Here is a 25,915-nt window from a genome sequence, read left to right as displayed (position 1 = left end):
TATGCGTTTAGTAGATACGGGTGCCTTCCTAAGTTTTCTCCCTTGACAATTGCAAGAGTTTTAAGAAGAAAGAATAAATATCTTAAGATAGTTTACTATCTCAATCTACCAAATCGAAAAAAAGATTATATACAGTGGAATGAGATACTGCAATAATTTCTTCATCTAATATATCAAGATGGTGTAAGTGTTTTTCTTAATGATTGAGAAATCCTCGAGGGCCAGTGGCACTCGGTTCGAAACCCCACAATGGGCCTTTCCTTTTCAGGATGGCCTGCAAGTTTGGGTTATAATTTTACATCTTGCAACAGTAAGGATGTTAGCTGAACAACCTAAAATATTTCAGCCTTGAATGCATGCAGTGGTGCGACAACCATTTTCATTACTTTTTAAGGAGAATAACTGTGTCACTACATGTTCACTTAAATTTCATAAAGGAGGACTCCACTATCAAATCTGTTTTTGGACTTCACCAAATGTGGTATCCAATACCCTGGTTAAGCTTAATTTTCTGGTGATAGTATAGGCTAATTTCATTTAATGCTTCAGATCAAATGTTATTAGGCAACACAGTATTCGGAAGAAAAGATAAGCCCTTTGCTCTGCATCAGAAATAACCTTTTTTTTAATTATTATATTTGCATAATCTATGTTCCATTCACATGAGTGGTAATAAGTCTGATTCAAGAAGTTTGTTTTGCCGGTCAAACCACCAAAGGGAAGAACAACATGGGACCTCTGGAGTAAGACAATCTCATAATTTTAAAAGTTTTCCTCCATTAGTTGACCAGAGTTAGGTGTTCAACAATGGCTCAATAATTAGAAAGTACTCTAATTCATTCCGAAGAAAGTGCACCTCATACAGATGTCATCTTCAAAACTTCAAATACATTAAGGGCATAACAAGATGTCATTAAGCAGGCTCCTATCTGACAAGGAAGAGAACATTAATTTTGATTCATTATACTAATGGTACAAGAGAACAGCCAATCCACTGAGGAAAAGGCAATGGAGAGCATATTACCCCAGATATACAACGAGAGGCAAGAAAATTACACATTTGTTTTTGACTCCACATTCTCTAAACTCTTGACAGGTTATTCATCTCCCATTGCTAATTCCAATGCATAATCATCTCTCTCCTGCAACAGGGAAAAGTAAACCTTAGGAACTTAGAGCAACTTGTATTACTTGTCCTTTCTTACATCATCAGTATCCCCTCTCGACTACTTTCTTACATTAATAGGAAATTACAGAAACGTAGAACTTACAATAGGTCCTCGAGCAAAATATCTCCCAAATTGAAGCCAATATACCTGAATATACCACATGATGTCAGGTCCGTGGTAGCATAATAGATCAAAACTACACAATTGATCATTTGGCTAAAACTTCAGAGGGGAGTTCTGAAAATAGCTGTCAGTACCTTTACTGTAAACCCCACCATTTCAACTACAAAATTATCAGCAAAGCTTCATGCTCTACTGATATAATTTTCTATCGAGGTAAAGTTTCCATGAAAATACTACAGGTAATAAGCTAAAATCTCTAAAATGTTCAAAGAGGAGAAACATGAATTCCATCTGGTTACTGGGAATACAATACTCGTAACTTCAGTGTCTCGCGGAAAATAAAGCAGTCAGAAAGGTTAATACATATATTGAAATATGAAAAGTTTGTTGCAGGCTCATCTGAACATCACATCTCGCAAAGAACGTATGCCAGAGCAACACACTATAGAAGAAACTGGAAGGCCAAAGAACAAACATGTTGCTGCCTTTTTTGCTTAGCCCTGTTCGAACAGAGTCACAAACTTGTTTCTGCTTCTTGTCTAGTCCTCTAAGAGATCAATTTTTTCTTTCTAGCCATTCATTTAGAAAATGAATACACTATAATCTGAGCAGTTAATCGCAGTCATTTGGCGCTCTTAACTAGCTTTGCATCTGCTGCATTTTTTGCATAAATTGAGGCTATAGATTTTTGGTCAGGCTTGATGTGACAAATGCACGGGCTGAGTGGGAATGGCATGAGTTAAAACCAAAACACCTCATTGTTAGTTCTCATAATAAAAAGCCCCACCGTTAATAGGCTAAAAGTAGGTTGGGCTAAAGGGTCCAGGTAATTCATTATTGTTATTTAAGCACTCATTAATTCATTGTTGCTAATCTCATAGAGCAACAATTTCTCTATATTTTGTTTTCTTTATTGAAAAATCTTCTTATCAAAGGAACCACATGCATCCTGCTTCTACAAAAGGGAGGGTAACTGTCTTTTATAGAAAGTGAGAAAGGAAGAAGTTTAGAGGAGTAAAGAATGTGTATTGCACATAACTCTTTGAGGTAGTGTGTCAGCTGCATGGATATGGCAAGTATTATTGCTGATGACTCAAAGGAAAACTTTGGCATTAGGCATGCGCCTAAGATGAAAAACTTGGTGTGCCCTTTGGTTTCAATCTAAGTTGCTCCGACACGGCAGTTTAGATGCCGCACTCGTGTGACACGACACTAGTATGGGTGTGGGTATGGGATCTACGGGATGTGGTTAAACAATTTTGGGTACTTTAACCATGACGCTGCGTTTGTTGTTGTTGTTGTTGACCATGACAAACGGAAAAATTCGAGACGAGATACAATTGATTCGATATCAAAACCAAAACTAGGTATCCCCGAATTTTAGAATTTACATCTCGAAGGATCCGACCTCTAGATCCGACCTCTAGATCCGCACCCGTGTCGGATACCCGCACCCATGGCCGAGCAACTTAAGTTTCAATTGCTTAAGGGCATGAAGTTGAAAATACAGAAAAACATAAGAAGAAAATTGGGACATCGTCAGTAAGTATCCAGAGAGGGTCATCAACTGTTGATTCCTAACAAAGGTATGAATCTAGTATGCAGCCATATATTTTGTACCCATGCTTCATAGGCCAAACTGAACCTATAAAAGGTGGACGTCAAATGATTATTTAGATGGTAATGGTTGGTCAAATAGATTTGCTCTTTATTGCCACCCAAAGCCAAACTTTTGCAATTCCAAGTGGTTAATTACCTCATCTTCATCCTGTGTTTCAACTTCAAGGTCAGATGACGGAAATCCCACACAAAGAAGTGCATAACCCTACAAATCAAAGCATATTCGATTAATCCTGGTAAAAAGGTAGAAGAAGACAGGTAAAATGAAGACCGTCACTTCGCTTATGTCTAATTCAAGATGCAGGTAAAAAGCCAGGACTTCTTTCAGGTATTAGCAACGCGGACCTCTGCGAAGAGCCGAAGACCCTGTACCTCATCTGTTAACCTTAACTAATAGGTCTCAATCATTGTGATCCGAGCCTGTATTTTGGCTCATAGGATTTGACAGACTAATGGCTACCATCAAATCTCTTATAAGTCTAATGAAAGAAGAATTAATGATAAGACCAGATTTTTTTTTTTTTTTTGAGAAGATAGGGAGTTGAGCATGGAAGGTACATCTCCAAGTCATGGCCAAATAGTTGCAAAGAGGAATTATTAACGAACTGATGAAACATTTCGTCAGTCATCTTGTCATTGAGTATCACATGAAAACAGTGGAGTTACTAGCTTGAGCTGGAAGTTTATGAATTCCATCTTCCAAAACCTTGAGGAACAACATCTCTCCATTGTTTTGTGGACAAATAACGTGCAGATGAAGTTCACATGCTTCATCCGTCTTGACTCTTGAGACCAAGAAATTCCTAGTTACATCACATATATGATTTTTTAAATAAGGAAAATGAATTGCATCACATGTATGATGTCACGAGGAATTTCAAAACATTCCAAAACCTTTTGGAATAAAAGCTCGTCATTGTTTCATGGACAAATAACATGCAGACAAGGTTTGCATGCTTTATCAGTCTCGAGACCAAAAAATTCCTTGTCACATCGCATAAATATCATTTCTTTTTTGATCAGTTACATCAAATATATTAGCATAAAAAAGAGAGAAAAATTACATTTAAGGTTTAACAAAGGAGAAACAATCAAAACTACCAAGAATCGACAGTCAAACAATAAAAGCGAATAAGAACTGCATCCACAGAAGCTCAACGTGATTTAAAGTACCTTAGACTTCAACTCTGCAGAAATCCCCAGTGCCTCCGGTTGTCTAAGTTGCCCTGATTTTACACGAACAGCACAGCTCGTACAACATCCTTCAACATATTGGATTATTAAATTAGAAAAATGTGATATAACAAGACCATCATATGGAGAAAATCTGATGAAAAAGAGGCTAACGGTTAAAGGTCAAAGTTACACAACCAAACCCCAATGCATTTGACCCTAGATCAAAGAGAAATGTGCATTTTGTGAGAAACAAACGAAAGAGAACCTTAAGGTTAAAACTGTTGGGATATATACTATTAAACATGAATTTTGGTTTAGATATAGTATTTATTATGAAATAACTGTTTATTCAGTTTAAATAAAGTTTTAAATAGATCATATATTAGTCTCTGTCCTTTGCTTATACAGTAGATGATTTAGTGTACAGAGTATAGTTTATACACGGAAGATTAAATCATTGGTTCTTATAAGTATAAAGTTTGAGTTCACAATCTAATGATGGAACTGGACAAACCATCAGGAATGACTGTAGCACTAAATATAATTTATCTTGATTATGGAAATAGTTTAATTCCAACTTCTTGTGCTAGTACATTTTGTATGTATTGAACGGACCAAGTAGAGATAAATATTTTATACTGACTTAATAAAATAAACTCTCTAGCCAATAAATATATTTATACTCTTAATCTTGATATAATTATTATTAGCTGTATATATTATTATTGTTTTGATTTATTAAAAGGTGAGATTCTTTCATGGGTCAATATGCCTGGTAAATTGGAAAATAATAATGTATATTGGCGAAATAATAGTTAGTTGATGGAATCCATGTCTCGGTTTGAGATTGATGATACACCTTTATGAAAGCTTATATGTTTTCATGTGTAAACCCGGTCGGTGGATTTTGTATCCTACACATAAAATAAGTTAAGCGAAAGACTAAAAGAAATAATCAATAAATTAAATCGTCAGTAATTTAATTTAATTGATTAGTATCTGAATCTTAACATTGGGAGTTAAATAAGATTTAATGGATGAATTTCAAAATTGAATAAGGAGAGCAATAACATATTTTTAGTGGAATAATTCGTAATTAATTATGGTGGATATTAATTTCGAAAATTATAAATTAATTCCATAATTGGAAGCCTTGTTAATTAAATTCTGTGGTCCGTGCTGCGCCTAAATAACAGAAAATAAAGGAATTATTTTTCTGGTGTAAAGGAAAACCTAACACGTTTTGGAAAAGGGTTTTAACCCTTAAAAGTTGTGCTATAAATACACGTCGGAATTGACGTTCCATTACATTTAAATAGTGGGAGAACGTTAATAGACATAATTTGCCTTTATCGAGTGGGAATGATGTTTGAACAGTGAACACTATAGTAAGAAGTCACTAATATTTCAGTGGGAGAATGCTAAAGAAAATCATAGTTCGGTGTATACTATTGGGATAGTTTCGGTAACAGGATCCCTGAAGAGTTTAATACCAAACTAGATAGTTACGACAAAGCACTACTGGACAAAGATTGCATCAGAAAATAACTTGGCAAGATTCTTTAACAAAACCTTATTTGGTGAAGACTTTTAATAGTCATGAAAAAGAATGCCTGAGAAAGTTGTAGAAGCATGGTTATGAGTCTAAGTGGGAGATTGTTGGGGTATATACTATTAACCATGCATTTGGATATAGTATATTCTAATAATTGTCATGATTAAAAGTCTAAGTGGGAGATTGTTGGGATATATACTATTAAGTATGTGTTTGGTTTTGATATAATATTTATTATGAAATAATTGTTTATTCAGTTTTAATAAAGTTTTAAATAGATCATATATTAGTTTGTGTCCTTTGCTTATATAGTAGATGATTTAGTGTATAGAGTTTAGCTTATACATGGAAGATTAAATCATCGGTTCTTATAAGTATAAAGTTTAAGTTCACAATCTAATGATGGAATTGGACAAACCACAAGGAATGATTGTAGCACAAGATTAAATATAATTTATCTTGATTAGGAAATGGTTTAATTCCACCTTCTTGTGCTAGTACATTTTGTATGTATTGAACGGACCAAGTAGAGATAAATATTTTATACTGATGAATAAAATAAACCCTCTAGCCATTAAATGTACTTATACTTTTAATCTTGAAATAATTATTATTAGCTGTATATATTATTATTGTTTTGATTTATTAAAAGGCGAGATTCTAAATTGAACAATAATAGTGTACATTGGCGAAGTAATAGTTAGTTGATGAAATCCATGTCTCGGTTTAGAGATTGATGATACACCTTTATGAAAGCTTATAAGTTTTCATGTGTAAACCCGACCAATGGATTTTGTATCCGACACATGAAATAGGTTAAGCGAAAGTCTAAAGAAAATAATCAATAAATTAAATCGTCATTAATTTAATTTAATTGTTTAGTATCTGAATCTTAACATGGGGAGTTAAGTAAGATTTAATGGATGAATTTCGAAATTGAACAAGGAGTGCAATTACGGATTTTTAGTGGAATAATTCGTAATTAATTATGGTGGATATTAATTTCGAAAATTATAAATTAATTCCATAATTGGAAGCCTTGTTAATTAAATTCTGTGGTCCCTGCCGTGCCTAAATAACTGGAAATAAAGGAATCATTTTTCTGGTGTAAAGGAAAACCTAACAGGTTTTGGAAAAGAGTTTTAACTCTTAAAACTTATACTATAAATACAAAAGGTTTTCCACCTAGAGAAGAGAGAAATAATGGACGAATTTCAGCCATATTTTCCTAGAAAATTTCGTCCACACGAAATTACTATTTTCGGAAATTATTTGGGTAACACAGTAGAAGACCGTGGAACGTTCGGAGATCGTCATCGTGCGGGTGGTGGAGATTTCAACGAGACGATGTGAAATTGAAGGCTCGCGTGACTGAAGAGTCGTGTTCACGCTTCAAGAGGTAACCCGTGAAATCCCGTTTATACTAGTTATCTAGATTACATGTGATTTTGATACTGGGATTGTTTCCGCTGCTCATAATAATCCATCAAAAACAATCCACAAACAAAGTGCATGGTACTCCTTAGTGAAAATCAAACCCGCTCCTTTTAAAGTTAGCAGAGAGAGATAACAGCTTCATTAATAGGTTTAAGCATGGAAAGATCCTGACAAGTCAAATCTTTGTGTAAAAGTTGGTGGAGATCTATAATCCCACAAAAGCTTTCCTACCAAAAGGTAAGATGACTATAACAAGCCAAAACTTAACTGCCAAATGCCCAGCCCCAATTTTTAAAAACCAGTAAACCTTCCGTTAACTCAAACCATTCCAATACTCATAGTCTGTTAGTAGTTCAACCAGTATCATAAAATAGCAGCTTAAATATGCAAGAAGAAATAGACTAACATATAAATGGGGGGGGGGGGGATGCTATTGTAAATTATTGGATATGAACCAATACCATGCCTGCAAGCGAATGGGAGCGCAATGTTCTGAGCCTCTGCTGTATGCAATATATATTGGTCCTGCATTCCAATTCAACTCTTCAAGTAACAATTTTAAATATAACGCACGAATTTAGCAGGAAAAAGTATTTGGAATTAGTACCTCGGGAACGAGGAATTCGTGAACCACGCCACGTTGGCGGTCGAGAACGGTGACTTTATGTGTGGGAACTGAGGGAGAATAGCTGCTACCATTTTGGCCGGCGACGGGAGTTTGAAATTTCGGAGTAGTTTTGCGGCGGCATTTGACGGAATTCAAAGAGATGTTGACGGAATTGAGAGAAGATAGTCGCCGGAGAAGAGGGGAAGTGCAAGCGCTACAAGGAGGTTGAAGAAGATCCATTGACCGAAGAAGAGGTTCTGTTGTTTGTGTTTCAGGGGGCAACTGGATAAAGGTCGGGATAATTAACTAATGATCTTCCAGTGTTTCACTATTTGAGCCTTTTAGCAAATACTGCCGACCAAGGGCAAAACGGTAAACTAAAGCTTCTGGAATTACGTCATCTTTGTCGTACATAAACTAGCCACTTCATTACTATTATTATTATTATTATTGACGCATTTTTGCCCTTACTTTATCAATTTATTACATTAGATGCCCTTTTATTCTTCCAGAAAATTCAGCTAAATTTGAGCCTTTTTTGGTAAATAATTGTTTTAGGACTTTCAAGTGTACGCATCTTACTGCTCCTTCATCGTTCTCTTCTCCCTCTTTCAGAGAAAGAAAGACCATCGCTTTGCTCCTAGGTAGTGCTGCCGATCTTCTATTAGACTGTTGTTTAGCTCTTTCTATGTATTTTTCCTTATCTTTGGGTTGCTTTTCGTGCTTCTAATTTCTGCTTCAACCGTCCATGATAAGCATAATTGTATACAATTTTAGAAGAGTCTTCAAACACTCTTTGCCGTCCGCCATAGACATAATGTTAAAACTGACTCAACTTTGTACGTAATTATTGCATGTAAGACTCAACTCTTTTCCCCCTTCTCAATTCAGTATTTTCTTTGTTGCGCTACTATTTTCTCTGTTCCGATGCAATATATAAATGTTAGTTAGTGTTGGGTGTTAATTTGAGTTCTTTTCCTCCATTTTCATGTATTTTCTTTCTTACAGTTTTTTTAATATTTTTCCCCTTTTGGATACCCCATTTTGTACATGCATATTCTGATTTACGGCCTTTTAAGTTGGTCTTGAGATTACTGAGAAATTATGAATTTATGGATTACAAATATTTTGTGGTCTCAGTTTGTGCATCCTTCCAGTTTGATAGTCATGTTCGACATATGCCTCAGTAAAAGGAAGCATATCATGAAGACATGCCAAAATCCAGTTTGGATATTCTGAGGCCAAAGGTATTATCTCCTAGCGAGACACTGAAAATGTGCTTTAATCGTTATATTTTTGCATCTTTTACTTGCTAAAAGTTAAATGTGTTTTTTTTACCTAGGGTCAAGTTCTTGTCTATTCCTTCTCCAGAAAAATAACCAGTATGAGCATATCTGTCTTCCATGAACTCAGTTTGTTGCAGAAGAGGGGTGCAAACCTGTCCGGTGGTAAGTTCCTTGATGCTAAAGAGCTTTTACAAATTAATGAGCCATGTCTTTATATAGAAGTTGCTATTTTGGTTATGTAATTAAACATAACAAATAACTTTCAAAGAGAAAACATAAATCAAAATTTTGGACTTTAGATTTGCGGACTTGTGATTTTACTTTATTGTATTACTTCTTTTCTGGTAATGAGCTTGGGTTGACATGGATTTGTGTTAGTGAAATTAACACAAAAACAATATAGTTCCCAGAGATGCAAAGCTACGATGTTATGTGGTTCTAAATAAGTATCTCAAATGGTGTAATAAGTTTTTTTGCTGAAAAAATAATTATTTTAATATGAACAAAATAATAAATGATTTTTACTTTTCTGGTCTCACTTGAAGCAAAATGTTGATCTTAATATATGATTTACTTTTGGAGTACTTTAAACCTTAATATTTGTGAAGTGTGTGGTTAAATTTAAATTTTGATAGATTTAGCACAAATTGAAAAACTTTGGAGCACATGCATCCACAAAATTGATCTGAAGGTGTTCTTCCGTTATCTTTTAAGTCAAATTTGAGATTAGCTCGGGCTTCAGGGTCGTAGAGTGGGTATTATCCTAGCTTTAGATCTATTCATCTGTTATCACTACAAAAAACCGGAATTATTGCGGCGGTTAAATAACGGCGGTTTGCCAAAACCGCCGCAATATAAATCATAATACGACGGTGTTCCAGACGCCATTAGTGCGTATGTTAAAATGGCGTTTTTTTTACAATTACGCGGTTCCAAACCGCCACTAATGTTTAATATTAAGAACTTTATTAAAAACATTATGCCATCAAAACAGACGTCTCTCTTTCTCTTTAAACCACAGACCTTCTCTCTACACCTCTCTCTTTCTCTCTAAGCCCTAGATAAATATGTATCAATTTCATTCCCCCAAATCGTTTAAGGTCTAAATAAACAGACGTTTTGCCATAGCTTTTATGTAAGGAGATCAAATTTCAAGTTGTTTAAGGTAATGTGTTTGAGACGATAGCCCTTTTCTGATAATCCGGTTTCAAGTCGTTCGTGTAATTCCTTTCAAATTGCCGTTGATTTCACTGATTTAAGGCGTGCATGTGTGTGTATTGGATGGATATCAGTTTGAATCATTGATTTTAGCCATGAATTTCACTGATTTAGGTTTCGATTTTGCTGATTTAGCCATTAATTTCATTGATTTTAGGCGTGCATGTGTGTGTATTGGACGAAGATCAGTTTAAATCACTGATTTTAGCTGTCGATTCACTGCTTAAGCCATCAATTTCACCGTTTGGCAGTCAATTTTTTTGATTCAGCCGTCGATTTCACTGGTTTAAACATTTAAGAGAGTGTGTTGCTTCTCTGGATCAAAGTACTTCTTTGTGTGTTTAACAGCTGTTAATGGGACACGAAATGAAATGCAAACTGTTGAACCTACTGGTATGTACCTGAAATGGACAATTCTTTGGATTTAATTAACTTATAGATACCGAGTGTTAAAAAATTTACTCTCGTAATGTATTTTAACCCTATTATAGAAGATACATGTCTAATTTTTTAAGGTTACTAATCCCACACTTTTACTATCAATGTATGGGAGTTAAACTCCAGCTCTTTTGTTGCTTTTATTAACCAACTTTTCTTTTGCTTTTTCTTGTTTTTTGTGCTCCTTTATTCTCTATGTCGTTGATTACTACGTGTTCTTTTGGATTGTTTATCTTCAGATCCTAATTGACTAATGTCATCTTGTGGATATCATGCAGAGTTTCCATTTGAATTTCGAGCTTTAGAAGTAGCACTAGAAGGTGTATGCAGTTATCTTGACACTCAGACACGAGAACTAGAGACCGCTGCTTACCCAGCTTTAGATGAGCTCACCTCCAAGGTAAGATTAGTAAACCAAAAAACAAGCTTAAATGTTTGATTAAGTGATTATTATTCTTTGATTTTCATATAGTGGCTATGAACTAGCTTTTTCAGTTTGATAATGTGATATTATCTTATATCTTCTTTTCTAGCCATGCCAATTGATAAATCTTGGATTAGCAAACCACGAAATACACTTGAATACGCAGATGGGCTTAGAAAATTTCTGGATTTTGCTTTTGAGTATGGGTCTATTGATGGGCGTGTAATTAAGTGTCCGTGTCCGATAATAGAGAGGAGACATGCTACAGCATCTGTATCTGATAATAAACATGCTGCAGTTTCTTCTACTTGGGCAACTTCTTCTTTATTCTCTTCTACTTCTTCCTTACCTTTGATTAATACATATTCTTGTTCTTCATCAGGAGAAGTAGAAGAGGTACAACTCAAGTTCTTGGCATGAAATGCAAGAATACCATTACATCATATGCATGCATGTGTGGCCTTTTGTTTTGTGGTGATAATAGAACTGGAATTGAATGTAGAGGTTTAGCAGATGCATAAGGTTCTTTGTTTGTTGATTGAGGTTTGATTGGTGTCCCATGTTCTTGTGTGGCTTTTTGTTTGTTAATGGTGTTTAGAGCAGAAATTTTAATTCAGAAGTTTGGGATTAATGTTTTGTGCGTGGAACAAATTCAATTGGTCGAGTTGTCCAATCGTGGAAAGCATGTTTTTGTGTTTGTTATTCCCACTTAGTTCCTTTCTTGGGAAACAACAAAGGTTTTCGATTATTCCGGTCGGTATTTGAATTCTGTGATAATAACAGAATAACTAGTTGTCCAAAACATTTTCCAGATGCATGTATATATGTAGAGCTGTTGGGGTCCTAACTAATCACTTTGTTCAACCATGTATATATGTAGAGATGCCGAAGCAAAATCGGGTGAAAAATTCCTTCAAATCAATCAAAGGGAGCTCTTCACTTGCTCCAGAGCAGTCATCACATGCTCAGTCTCAGGCTCAAGCTTCATATTCATCTTCTGATCGAGACTCTTTACGTCATACACAACCCATCATTCCATCTTCATCAACTAATAGAGTCTCGTCACAAAATGGCATTCTAGCTTCATCAATTAATAGAGTCTCCTCACAGAATCGCATTCCAACTTCATCAACTAACAGAGTCTCGTCACAGAATGGCATTCCAGCTTCATCAACTAATAGAGTCTCGTCACAGAATGGCATTCCATCTTCATCATCTGATGGAGTCTCTTCACAACCAACTACACGTAGACGAGTTACAGATGACTCGGAGCCTCGTGATTGGGTTGTCGATGTTATAGGTACATATGAATTATAAATGATTTTGTTTTCCTCGATTAATATTTTTATATGTTCTTTATTTTGTTGCAGATGAACGTCAAGTGATAAAATCTATTAGGTTGAAGGTTCAGGATGTCCATAACTTGGAGAATGGATCGCGTATAATTGTAGAATGTGATGAGTTTGCTCAACCTATTGGAAAATCAGCCGGCCTTCTTGCAGGATTTTTGGGGCAGCTTGCTACAAATCCTCGATACTTTCCTATTGGCTTCGAGAGTTGGGCATCCATGCCTAAACCTTTTGTGAACCGTGCTTTTAATGATTTCGTAATGGTAATGCCTTTTAATTCTTTTGCTTAGTTTGTATGTTATAGCTCTGTCAGTAGTAAACTAACATATATTATTTTTGTGAAGTCTCGGTTTTCCTTTACGAGTGATCCGCAAAAGGTAAAAGGTTGGATTAACAATTCACTTAACAAAAAGTGGAAGGAATTCAGGCTTAAACTATATCATGAGGCTGAGGATCCATTGTTGAGTAAAGAGGATACCATCAAGAATGTTCCAGAAGGCATTCCCATGGACCAATGGGCATTGTTTGTTAACTATCGTTTTAAAGAGGAAACAAAGGTTGTTGTTGTTCTTCTTCTTGTTTCACTACTTGTCTCTGCTGCTGCTTCTTCTCTGCCACTGATGTGACTTCTTTTTTTCCCTTTTTGACTCGTAGGCGCTTTGCTTGAGAAATCAACGGATTCGAGGACAACAAACACTTCCCCATACTAGTGGTGCTATGAGTTTGGCTAGAAGAAGGGCTTTGATGGTTGTTTAATATGACATACTTACTGTCGCTTTAATGTGACAAGTGTTATTTAGTTTAATTTTACTTTTTAAAACTTTCAGAAGAAACAGGGAAAAGAAGTTGATCGCGGCAAAGTGTGGACTGAGACTCATAAGAGGAAAGATGGGAGTTATGTGAATGATCAAGCTAGGGAGATTGGGGTAAGTGTCTATCACTATTTTCTGCATTCCATATTCTGATCGTGTTAGTTCTGCTAAGTTGAATATTATCGGCTGAGTTGGACACATTGGTGAATCTGTAACAATTTTGGCATTAGATTTCTGAGTTTGGGGCAATGGTTTGACAGTCAATTTCTGTATTGTACACCAGTTCTCTGTGCGCTAAGAGTTTGATATTCTGAAGCTTGATCTGTTGAAGTTTGCCACAATTTCTGGAGAAGTTGAGGAGTAAACTAAGCTGAAATTTCTGCGCAGTTTGGCTCTAGTTTTTCTGATCAGTTGAGAGAATTCTGCACATTTTTGAGTATTGCATTGTCTGGTTTAACTGTGGGGTTAACTGAAGCTTAGGGAATTTAACCTAAACTGGAATTTCAGTAGTGTATTGCGACATACATCCTGCAATGTGAAGGGTAGTCCAGTTTCTGCTGTTAAATTCAACAGTGAGAGTTGTTGAATGTGATAGAAGCTGCAGATTAAGCAGTTCGCTGATCGTCTGCCCAAAATATCTGCAATTCCTGTCCATTTGCTGATACATTGTCTGCAAAACGGAAATTCCAGCAGCTTTAGTTTGTCCTGCTTCTTTTAAAAAGTTGTGCACTTCAGAATCTACCCATTGACTCGATCCTTAGCTTTTGTAGTTATATTTTGTCTCTCGTGTAGGAAAGAATTGAAGAAATTCGAAGACAAAAACCAGAAACTCTGGCAGAAATTTCACCGAATGACGCGCTTGGTGTAGTCTTCGGTCCCGAGCACCCTGGCCGTGTTCGAGGCTTAGGCATGGGTGCAGTTCCAACTGTAGTATTCAAGCAAACATCAAGACAAGATGGTTGTTCTTATATGGGCGCAGCTAGCACTAGTGCTCCACCTCCACAATGGGTGCAAGAGATGGCAAATATGCGATCACAATTAAATGCGCTAACCAGCTTATTTCAAATGAAAATAGGAAATATCCCCGAGGAGTTTGCTCACTTATTTCCGACTCCTTCACAGGTAATTTAACTAATTTCCTAGTCTTTTACGTACAGTTCTCCACATTCCACACTCTGGTTTTTCATTTCTAATAATATGCTAAGTAGTGAATTAGAGTTAATTTTGACCCTACAATTTAGGTTCACCGTGATCCCAATATTTTCTTTTACACATGGATTTTGTTTTATGTGGTCTGTAAGCCAATACTGGAACTTGTTTTTAATTTTTTATACAATGCACCAGCTTAGGACCTTAGGTGTTAGAATTTGTTAGGAGATCTTACTGAACTGAATCAATTAGTTCACGAATGATGATCTTTTCCGAATGAAAATAGTGTTGAAGAAATTGAATTCTTAATCTGGAAGGCTTTATGAACATTGACAGGATGGAGGAAAGGTGTTGTTGGGTGTCTAATGAAATGTATTATCAAGTCATGTAATTGTCTTGTTTGTCATGTTTGCCCAGTTCTTACGTGCTTCCTTAAATGCCTATATTCATATTCTTGTGTGATGTGAGATGGCATGTGATCGCAATTTATTATCTGGTACATCCGATTCAGGTGTCTTCAGCAAGACTACTTTATCAATAGGTGAACTTTAGATTTATGACATGCTAGGCCTATCGTCTGGACATTGCTGCACACACAATAGACCTACATGGAATGATCTTTGCATTTGAGACAGGTTGCTTGACTCCCTTAGATGTGCATTTATTAGTTCCAAAACCCTGCCTTCATTGAAGAGGATCCACACCTGAACATTTGATGTCATGCAGTTAGATGAAATATGTTTTACTAACATGATTTTTGCTCCATAACAAAAAGAGTTCCTACATGTCCTAGAAGATTATGGTGATGGTCTGGATAGAAGAACCCTCTATTTCTTAGATCAAATAATTTAACAGGAGAGTTGCCATATTCGTTAGGTAATCTTTCATCTCTAATTGCCTTAGCAGCACCAGAGAATAGATTAGAAGGAAGTATACCATATTCTTTAGGCTCGATTGACTAACTTGAGCTATATTTCTCTTGGTGTTAATATGATTTCTGGTGCTATTCCCATTTCACTCTTTAACTTATCATCTCTTTATCATTTTGCTGCTCCAGTTAACCAACTTAAAGGAAGTCTTTCCATAGATATTGGATCGACTCTTCCAAGTCTTCGCTTACTTTATTTGCTCATTATGCATGGTATTGTACAATACAATTTGAATTACTTAATGTTATGCTATGCAGGCACCCAATCTAGGAGATGGCGTTCCGTCACCAACTGGGCCTAGAAGATCCTTTGACGGAAGTAACTATGAAAATGGAGCAAGCAACAATTAGTAATCATTGTTAGGATGAACTATGTTTTTTTGTGTTGTACCTATTGAGTAACTCTCTTAACTGTCTGCACCTTAAACTTGAATCTTGGATGATGTAACTATTGAGTTGCTCTCTTAACTCTCTACACCTTAAACTTGAATCTTGGATGATGTGGATTTTGGGTATATTTTAATATGATCAATATTTTGCTTATCTAAGTCTCTACTATAATTTATGTTAATTATTATGATGGGTGCTTGATAACATATTATGATGGATTTTGTGCGGTAGAAAGGATAAAGGATTGGAATTGAAAAATTATTAAAAATATTACAATTATGGCAGTTAAAAATGGCCAAAATTTGAAAGGGACAACAATTACAGCAAATTAAACAGCCGTATTTACATATGCATATTGCGGCGGTTCGCCTTGAACCGCCGTATTACACGTTTTGGCGGTAACGATTACGGCGATTATCTTGGACGCCATTAATGATAATAACGGCGGTTCTTAACCGCCACTATAAGTAACTATGACTGCCGCAATTACCCCAGTTTTTTTTGTAGTGTATGCAATGTTAGGATACTAAGGAAGTTGAGATCAAGTTTATTTTTTCTGGCTTGTTAGATTCTGTCTTATTCTTTTTCCGGTACTTATTAGTCCTTTGGCACTTTATTTAATAACTTTTAATTCAATGAGAGGTAATATATAAATTCGGTAGAAGTAAAATGAAGAGGGGAGAGAGAATAAAGCAGTAACACAAACGATACATATGATGTTGCAATTGCAAGAAAGTTGTTATTTGATGAAGCAAACAATTGATAATATTACAGTAATTCATGTTAATGGGGTTGTGCCATTACAAACGGATTTAATATTTTACCTCAGAAATTTAGATTTGCAGAACTGATGGATGTAGGTGTAAAATGGTGAAGGAGAAGTTGAGTGCATTATAAACTGTATTACTTTACTGGTATTTTCCAGCTTCTTTTTCTTCATTCCATTATTTGTTTTTTAGCTTTTCCAAATTTTGGGAGAAGGAATGAACAGTATGGTAATGCACTTGGTAGATCAATGAAGTGGATCATCATGTGAGCCATATAGATTTCTTTTCTCTTTATTAGAAAAGCTCATATTTTTCCTTCTTTTGCATTCAACAAGAAATTTGAATGTCCTCTCAGAAATTTGTACAAGTTTGAATCAAACACTAACATCTTCTCTGGTTTTAGCTTTGCTCGGCTCAACAACTTATTTTCATTAATTACTCTTGCTTAATTTTCTATTTTTACTGGTGAAGATTGCTCGTTTTCTCTTTTTCCTTGTTTTGTATTTGGTATTCACAAAAGGCATAGCATATATTTTGATGTTCCATGAAGGTTATTGCATTGCATCTGCTTTTTATGTTCATTGGAGCTTCTCATTGATGTCATATACCAATTTCAATAAAATTTTCTTATTTTAACTGTTGGATATCCAGTGCAGTCTGGTGACGAGAGGGTTTCTTAGGTGGTGAGTGTTGAGCTAGCTATAGGCATGGAAGTGAGAAGCATAGCCAGAAGTTTTTTGTTTTGATGGGTCCATAGCTGAACTTAAAGACATATTAATAAAAATGCTACTACTCGCCAGGAACTCGCCAGGAATACAGCCTAAGACGGAAGTAACAATGGTGATTGATGTCATAAGGAAGACTTTGATCACTCATTATAAAAACACTATGGAAGACTTTGAACAGTGGCACAAGCCAAACGTGGCCAATTACAGGCTTTTCTACCAGGCCATATTATGAACGTGAGGGGAAGAACTTCAACTGTTCCCATTTCTAAAAGTGTTTCTAGGATTTTGGATTCTATTTATTGCTCAGTTTATCCCACCAGGAGACAAGACAAAGTGGTTTGATTTGGTATCCTTGATATCCAATTCAGTGATAGCATTGCGGGTTGATGCGTTTATATGTAGCATATGGACTAGGTTCTCAGTCTATGAAACTATTCAACTAAGCATTTCTGAAATTATCACTCGGCCTTTTGGAAGGCAAATGTGGTGATTCAATTCAAGCATGGGTGTGTTTGGATGAGAAAGACAAGTCTGAGCATCATAGAGACATTTGCAATTTTTCTTCATTGTATTAAATCATAAAGAAATAGTTCAGTAGAGTGAATAGAATTTTAGAGCCTACATTTGACGTGTTGATGTACCTTTTGGTAGCAACCATATCTAGTTGTTACAATAAAGCATATTTGGTGTTACTAATGGAACATGGTTAAAATCTAACTATTACTACGCATGCTACTAAGGTGTCACCATTAAAAATTAAACTCCTAGTCTTGAACTTATTGTCACGATCCAAATCGATGGGCCGCAACAGGCACCCGATACCTTACTCAACCGAGTACCAATGTAACGTATCTTTCTTATTACATCATCATATACACGTGACATACGGGCCTAATAGGCCAACATGATCATTGGATATGAATCAATACATGCCTGCAAGCGAATGGGAGCGCAATGTTCTGAGCCTCTGCTGTATGGAATATAAATTGGTCCTGCATTCCAATTCAACTCTTCAAGTAACAATTTTAAATATAACGCACGAATTTAGCAGGAAAAAGTATTTGGAATTAGTACCTCGGGAACGAGGAATTCGTGAACCACGCCACGTTGGCGGTCGAGAACGGTGACTTTATGTGTGGGAACTGAGGGAGAATAGCTGCTACCATTTTGGCCGACGACTGGAGTTTGAAATTTAGGAGTAGTTTTGCGGCGGCATTTGACGGAATTCAAAGAGAAGTTGACGAAATTGAGAGAAGATAGTCGCCAGAGAAGGGGGGAAGTGCAGGCGCTACAAGGAGGTTGAAGAAGATCCATTGACCGAAGAAGAGGTTTTGTTGTTTCTGTTTCAGGGGGCAACTGGATAAAGGTCGGAATAATTAACTAATGATCTTCCAGTGTTCATTATTTGAGCCTTTTAGCAAATACTGTCCCTTATTCCAAAGTATGTCTATTTTTGTCCTTTAAATATTGCTCTGGACATCTTTAGTCCCTTATATTTGTTAAAATAAAGCATATTTGGTGTTACTAATGGAACATGGTTAAAATCTAACTATTACTACACATGCTACTAAGGTGTCACCGTTAAAAATTAAACTCCTAGTCTTGAACTTATTGTCACGACCCAAACTGATGGGCCGCGGCGGGCACCCGGTACCTTACTTAACCGAGTACCAATGTAACATATCTTTCTTATTACATCATCATATACACGTGACATACGAGCCTAATAGGCCAACATGATCATTTATAAACTCAAAACGTAGGCCGACAAGGCCGTACAATCTTTCACGTACACGAGATATGTCTACAAACCTCTAAGAGTACATAAATATCATAAAGGTCGGGACAGAGTCCCGCCATACCAAACAATACACGTCTAAATCATACTAATCAAACACGCAACTCCGAAGCACATGGAGCGCACCAACATCTTCCGCTGAGCTAATAGCCTACTTGGAGGGCTCTCAACCTATCTATCTGGACCTGCGGGCATGAAACACAGCGTCCCCAGGCAAAAGGGACGTCAGTACGAAAAATGTACCGAGTATGTAAGGCACATAAACAAGCACATAACAGACATGGAAGAAATATGGAGTACATGACTCAACCTGTAAGTCTGAATAACCTTGTAAATCATGAAATAATTATAGTATCATGCATATGCGTATGAATGTCATGTCGTGCATAGGTACATATTTCATAACATCATCAGCCTCTGAGGGCATCCCATCATATCATATCGGCCACTGTGAGCAAAATCATCGTCGTATACCAGCTGATCAGGTGGTGGTGCATATATAACGCCGTAACCTTTTTTCATATCTCATATACATACATATATACGCGTATATAATGTCGTTTGAATCATATTTCAGCCACTGTGGGCAACATCATTATCATATACCAGCTGATCAGGTGGTGGTGCGTATATAACGCCGCAACCTTTTTCCCGTGTCCCATATAAATATAATATACATATATACGCGCATATAACGCCATCTGGTCATGGGTCAATGCATATGTACGAAATGCATGAAAAATACGTAATAATCTCAATATTTCTTCCGGATAAATTTTTCCAACTGCATATTATTCTGAGACCCATGAACGGATAATAATAATAATTTTCATGGGGAATCAAGAATATAGACACCCCTAATATTTCTATGAATAGAGTAATTTATGGAAACTATGTGTTTGCTCGTTTCCTTAGTATCATATAGACCATGCCAAAAGAAAGAAGGGAGGGCCTTAACATACCTGGAGTAGGAAAAACTCTGTATAATATCCCGTTGGAGAACCTTCATTAAAATATTGGACGAAACCGCTTCTGCTCTTTTGAACCTAATGAACGAAATAGGCTTCCTCTAGTTGAAGAATTGAAATTGGATGAAATTTTTCTAAAGAACGTCTGTCTTCTACGTTTCCTTGATACAAATTGGTTTTTGAATTCCAATCTTTAAGGAAGGAATCTTTCTTGCACTCTTTTGGGAGGGGGTAACGTTATTTTCTTGATATGCATGACTTTTTCTTTGTCAATTTGGTTTTTAAAAATTTCACTTTGTAAAATGAATTACACCCCACGTTAGATAACAAGGAGATAAGACTTAAAAGTCTTATTTTGATAAAGTTACTTTATTTACTCCTTAGATATAGACACCTATGTATGATTTGTTATGAGTCATCTTGTAGTTTGGTGGCCTTGTGCCACGTGGAGAGTGGGTGAAGATTAATAATCTTTACCCACTTATTAGTTAACTGGGTAATATCCTGTTACCTGGTAATTAATCAATTATCCGCATAATTTAGAATTATCTCAAATTACATAAAATACTACTCACTTTTAATACACTTTATACACCTTACTATCATAACCATATGGTACCTTGTATGGCACTAGTCCATAAATACCGGATATTTTAGCTCGGGCCATATTTTATCCCAAATTGTCAAACTTCGACGAAATTCACTTTCTTCGACTTGCTTACCCTCTCACCTTCACGAACTTACTCTTCACTTGTTTGAAATAGTATAATGCTTATAATCTCAAAATAATCCTATTCCCGAACTTACGTCGATTAACTGACCCAAATCTCAACACTCGAAGAAACCATTCGCAACAAATGGCGGTGGGGACTGAAGGGAGCCCCGAGCACCGGGATGTCCACTAGAAGTACTAGGCATAGATGAGCCCTGAACTGATGGTGCCTGAGTCGAACTCTAAGCTGGAAGGGAACTGAGAGACGAGTGACCCTGCTGTGAACTGTGTGAACCATGGCTAGATGATCCACCACGGTGGCCCGAACAGGCTTGCTGAGCATGTCTGAATGGACGGCCTCGGCCGTACTAAAACTAACCCCCCGAAGGAACACCACCAAAGCTACTAGATCCCCGAGACCTCTTGGCCTCCCTCTCATCTCTCTCCTAGCGGCAAACTGACTCTATCTCTCTAGCAATGTCAACCATCTCCTCAAAAGAAGCGCCAAATACTCTCTCTCTGGTTAGAAAAATCCGTAGCTGATAAGAGGCCATCAACGAACCTCCTGATCCTCTCCCTATCCGTGGGAACTATCCAGATAGCACGACGGGCCAACTCATAGAATCTCATCTCATACTGCGACACGGTCATATCCTCCTGACGCAGCTATTTGAACTACTTGCGCAACTCCTCTCTACGGAAATGTGGTACATACTTCTCTAGGAAGAGAATAGAAAACTGATACCAGGTAAGAGGCGTTGCATCAATAGGCCCACGCCTCTCATAAGCCTCCCACCAAGTAAAGGCAGCCCTAGAAAACTAAAAAGTAGTAAATGAGACCCCACTAGTTTCCACAATACCCGTTGTACATATCATCCTCTAACACTTGTCCAACAAACCCTTGACATCCTCTCCCTCTACACCATTGAAAGTCGGAGGCTGAAGTTTACCAAACCTCTCCAATCGATGCTTCTCGTCATCAGGCATAACTGGATCAACATAATTCTGAGTAGGTGCAACCGGCTGGGCTGGTGGTGCCTCCGGTGTCTGCAGTCCCTGAACAACTTGCTCGGGTGTATGGGCGGCAGGAGTTTGAGTGCCTCCCCCGGCCTGAGATGTAGCTGTTACGGTAGTAACTGCGACCGCCTGAGCAAGACTAATGCACACGGTTAGAATCTAAGCCAAGGTCTCCTGGAGACCCGGAATAACAATAGACACAGACGGTGCCTGAGCTGGTGTTGCTGGAGCATCGTCCGCTGGAGCCTGATGATGAACTGGGGCGACTGGTGGATCTGTAGGTGCTGCCCTAGCTGCTGTACGGGCTACACCCCTGTCCTTACCACAACCTCGACCGCGACCTCGGCCTCTAGTGGCCTCAACTGGTGGTACTGGTGGTCGTCCGTCCTGACCGGTAGCACGTGTCCTCACTATCTGTGAGAGAATAGAATAACAGAAGTTTAGTACCAGAATCAACAGATTCTCACGACAAGAATTCAAGAATGTGAAGTTTTTCTTAATGTTTATGCACCCTCCCAGGGATAAGTACAGTCGTCTCTGTACCGATCCACGAGACTCTACTAAACCTGCTCATGACTCGTGAGACCTATGTAACCTAGGCTCTAATACCAACATGTCACGACCCAATAACCGACCCGGTCGTGATGGCACCTATCGTGAAATTAGGACTGCCAACCTATTTCCAAATACTCCATATTTCATTTAAAACTTTAGAAAAACAATATATTTTAACAGAAATCCGATAAAAGGTAAAAGTAGGAATCAAACAAGAGGAAAAAAAATACCAGCCTGGCCCCGGGTGTCACTAAGTCATGAGCAAAATACTACAACCGTTCGAAATAAGCAAGACTAACATAGTCTAAGAATATCCAATAAATATACTATGAGGAAGATAAGGAAGGAGAAAGCATGACTGCGATCGCCGGGCAGCTACCTCGCTATCTCCAAGGAAGGTCCACCACTGAAATGATCAGCAACCGCTACCGTGACCCGAGATACCTGGATCTGTACACAAGGTGCATGCGGTAACGTGAGTACACCAACTCAGTAAGTAACAATTCCAAACAATTCCAAAGTAAGTAGACATGCTTGCAGTTCAAGTAAAAGCTCAGTAGTAAGTAAATACAATATGACCGGTACGAAGTATAAAGCTCAGGAATCTCTAAGTACTAATGCACAAATAGCATGATCAATATTCCGTATGCCTCCATTCACAAGTGCTTTACCAATCGGTACTGTATATGGCCATCTAGCCCTGGGAAGATCCATTCCAGAATATATATACATCACTGACCGTAGTCATCCAGTACGGAGGAAGGCTATTCCAGCCCTATGGAGAAGATCCATCTCCAGGTATAATTACTTCGGACAAGATCCATGTCCAGGGAAAATACATCCCTCAATTTCATTAACTGCGCTCATTGGGGGTGTAAAGACTCCGGAGGGGATCCTCTTAGCCCAAGTGCTATATCAAGCTAACGAAGGCATTATCAATATCTCGCTGCGGCGTGCAGCCCGATCCCATACTGTCACTCAATATCAGGCTCTCGGCCTCACTCAGTCATTACTCTCCAATCTCACACACATGGGCACAAAAATGTCATGATACTAGCCCGAACAATGATATGATGTGTCAAATAGAAATAACCGGGACTGAGGCATGATATAATATGCATGAACAAGACTGAGTACAGAATATCAATGAAGCTAATGACATGACAGCAAGAAACGACCTCTCGGGTCTCAACAGTGTTGGAGTGAAGCCTTAACATGATAATTAGCATGATTTGCAGCTCATTAACTTAATCACATAATTACAATACAGATATCAACATGAAAGAGTCACTAAGCGGTGCCATAGAATGACCCATGCCACAATTCTCACGGTGCACGCCCACACGCCCATCACTTGGCATTTGTGTCACCTCAATAGTAATCATAGAACACATAGTTCAGGGTTTCGAACCCTCAGAACCAAGTTTGGAAGCGTTACTTACCTCAAGCCAAGCCAAACTCTAGCCCGCGACGCCCTTGCCTCTCGATTTGGCCTCCAAATGCCCTGAATCTAACAAAAATTAGAACCATAATATCAATATATGCTAAGGGAACAAAGCCCACGCGAAAATAATCAAATTTCATCAAAAATTTCGAAATTGGTCAAACCCTACCCCCGAGCCCACATCTCGGAATCCGATAAAAATCACATCAATAGAATCCTTATCCAACCACGAGTCCATACATATCAAGAACATCAAAATTGGTCCTCAAATGGCCCCTTAATTCCCCAATTTACACTCTCCAATAGCAAGCCTTAATTCTCCAATTTTAACCCTTAATTTCCATTAATTTCAAGCCTAATTAGTAAAATAATGCCATAGAATCGAGTATTGGGTTCAAAAATCTTACCTCCAAGCGTTATCCCTTGAATCCCTCTTCAAATCCTCTCAAAAATAAGAACAAGTCATTTAACAACACTCAAACTTGTTCCAACCTTCGGAACACTCAAAACAACATCAAATCATCAAATCATCTTCGGATTCATGCCTAAGATTCCAAAACTTCTAAATTCTAAATTCGATCAAAAAGTCTATCAAACCTCGTGCGAATGACCTGAAATTTAGCACACACGTCCCAAATGATACAACGGACCTACTCCAACTTCCAAAATTCCATTCCGACCCTGATATCAAAATTCCCACTACCAACAAGAAAGCGCCAAAATTTCAATTTCGCCAATTCAAGCCTAAATCTTCCACGGACCTCCAAAACACATTCTGATCATGCTCCTAAGTCCCAAATCACCTAACAAAGCTATCCAAACCATCAAAATTCACATCCGAGGCCTTCTAGCCATAAATCAATTTCCAGTTGACTTTTCCAACGTAAGCTTACTCAAAAAAGACTAAGTGTCTCATTCCTCTACAAAACCACTCCAAACTCGAACCAACCAACCCGATATCACATAATACAACTGAACAAGACATAAAGAAGAATAAATGGGAGAAATAGAGCGGTAACTCATGAAACGACCGGCCGGGTCGTTACAAGTTGAAGGTAGTGAGGTTCTTTAAAATCAGGGTTGGGCTCCATTTTTCTTTCATGAGAGTTGATTTTGGAGCAACTTGGGAGTACAATTTTCACTACCAAGTATGAGGTAAGTGATTTATGCTAGTTTTGAGTTAAATACATGATTATATACGGATTTTGGGCATGAAATTTAGTAAAAATTGGGATTTTGAGGAAAACCTAGAAATTTGGTATTCTTGGATTTTGACCACGATTTTGGGAATGAAAGTGGGAGTAAATTATATATTTGATCTCATGAGGTTATGGGTAATCTTTATCTTCAAAAATTTTTGAAATCCAGGCACGTGGGCCAGAGGGCAATTATGTCAACTTTTCGGTTGGGGGTTAGAAATTGTTATGAATGGGATTGTTATGAGAAATTGAGCATATATTAATGGGTTTGCATAATTATTGGCTAGTTTTGGAGCATTGTGTATCGACTTGATCCTTCAAAAGGGTGTGGAATGTCGATTATGGAACTTCAGAGCGAGGTAAGTCTCCTTTCTAACCTTGTAAGAGGGAATTGTCCCCATAGGTTAAGTAATTGGTTATGTGCTTCTATTTGTAGGGGCTACGTACGCAGGAGGTGACGAGAGTCCGTGCGTAGCTACTATTATGCTTAAGACCGGGTAGTCTAGGAACCAAAAGCATGCTTTACTCGTAAATCTTTGCAATCTTGTTGTCAATTTAAATGCTTAAAATATATCGAACTTCGTAGATAAATTTCTAAAAGGCTAGACATCGTTTTCTGAACTTTTAAAAGAGAAATTGATTTTCCCTGAATAATTTCTCCTTGATGAATTCTTGATTGACTGTTTGTTGTGTTTATTTATAATTGATTGCGTTGCATGTTTGATTCGCGAGCGGGGTGATAGATGCATCTATGGTTTGCGCCATTCGACCCTCTAGCAGTGCACAGTTTAAATATTATTGGATCGAGACGTACGACCTCAGCATGATTTGCACATGCTTGCATTGCTTGTCTTGAGAATTTTAGATGTTGATATTGTTCTCCCTGGCCTGAGATAAATGTATAAATGATGAAATGAATTTGGAATTTTCCTATAAATGAAAGAATTGTTTACTTGTTTCATGCTATTGCGTTACAACCCTTTTTATGAAAATCCTAGATTTACTATATTATTGGTATATTACTATTGGACATCTAGTAAGCGTCA

General features: G+C 37.3%; 2 protein-coding genes across 4 annotated transcripts; one reads left to right on the top strand and one right to left on the bottom strand.

Moving 5' to 3' along the window:
- Positions 1 to 819: 819 nt before the first annotated feature.
- Positions 820 to 8,005, bottom strand: LOC104221159 (ferredoxin C 2, chloroplastic). Its single transcript, XM_070150527.1, has 6 exons — positions 7,688 to 8,005; positions 7,542 to 7,605; positions 4,086 to 4,174; positions 3,049 to 3,117; positions 1,272 to 1,316; positions 820 to 1,142 (listed from the first exon to the last, which is right to left on the bottom strand). Exons 1-6 carry the CDS (start codon positions 7,925 to 7,927, stop codon positions 1,098 to 1,100), a joined length of 552 nt encoding a protein of 183 aa, XP_070006628.1. The 5' UTR covers positions 7,928 to 8,005; the 3' UTR covers positions 820 to 1,097.
- A 240-nt stretch (positions 8,006 to 8,245) lies between these two features.
- Positions 8,246 to 15,834, top strand: LOC104248599 (uncharacterized). Of its 3 annotated transcripts, none has more exons than XM_009804894.1 (11): positions 8,246 to 8,331; positions 8,828 to 8,934; positions 9,030 to 9,135; positions 10,908 to 11,029; positions 11,934 to 12,353; positions 12,424 to 12,665; positions 12,747 to 12,959; positions 13,057 to 13,149; positions 13,230 to 13,328; positions 14,007 to 14,336; positions 15,550 to 15,834. In XM_009804894.1, exons 5-11 carry the CDS (start codon positions 11,936 to 11,938, stop codon positions 15,640 to 15,642), a joined length of 1,488 nt encoding a protein of 495 aa, XP_009803196.1. In that variant the 5' UTR covers positions 8,246 to 8,331; positions 8,828 to 8,934; positions 9,030 to 9,135; positions 10,908 to 11,029; positions 11,934 to 11,935; the 3' UTR covers positions 15,643 to 15,834. The 3 variants fall into 3 exon arrangements, with proteins under 3 accessions (XP_009803196.1, XP_009803200.1, XP_009803197.1); XM_009804898.2 differs by having other exon boundaries at positions 8,249 to 8,331; positions 8,845 to 8,934; XM_009804895.2 differs by lacking the exon at positions 8,246 to 8,331 and adding an exon at positions 8,343 to 8,543.
- Positions 15,835 to 25,915: the final 10,081 nt, after the last annotated feature.

This window comes from Nicotiana sylvestris, chromosome 7 (genome assembly GCF_000393655.2).
Source record: "Nicotiana sylvestris chromosome 7, ASM39365v2, whole genome shotgun sequence".
Lineage (NCBI taxonomy): Eukaryota > Viridiplantae > Streptophyta > Magnoliopsida > Solanales > Solanaceae > Nicotiana > Nicotiana sylvestris.
Note: the sequence above shows the minus strand (reverse complement) of the source record. Positions and strands in the feature narration are given on the sequence as shown.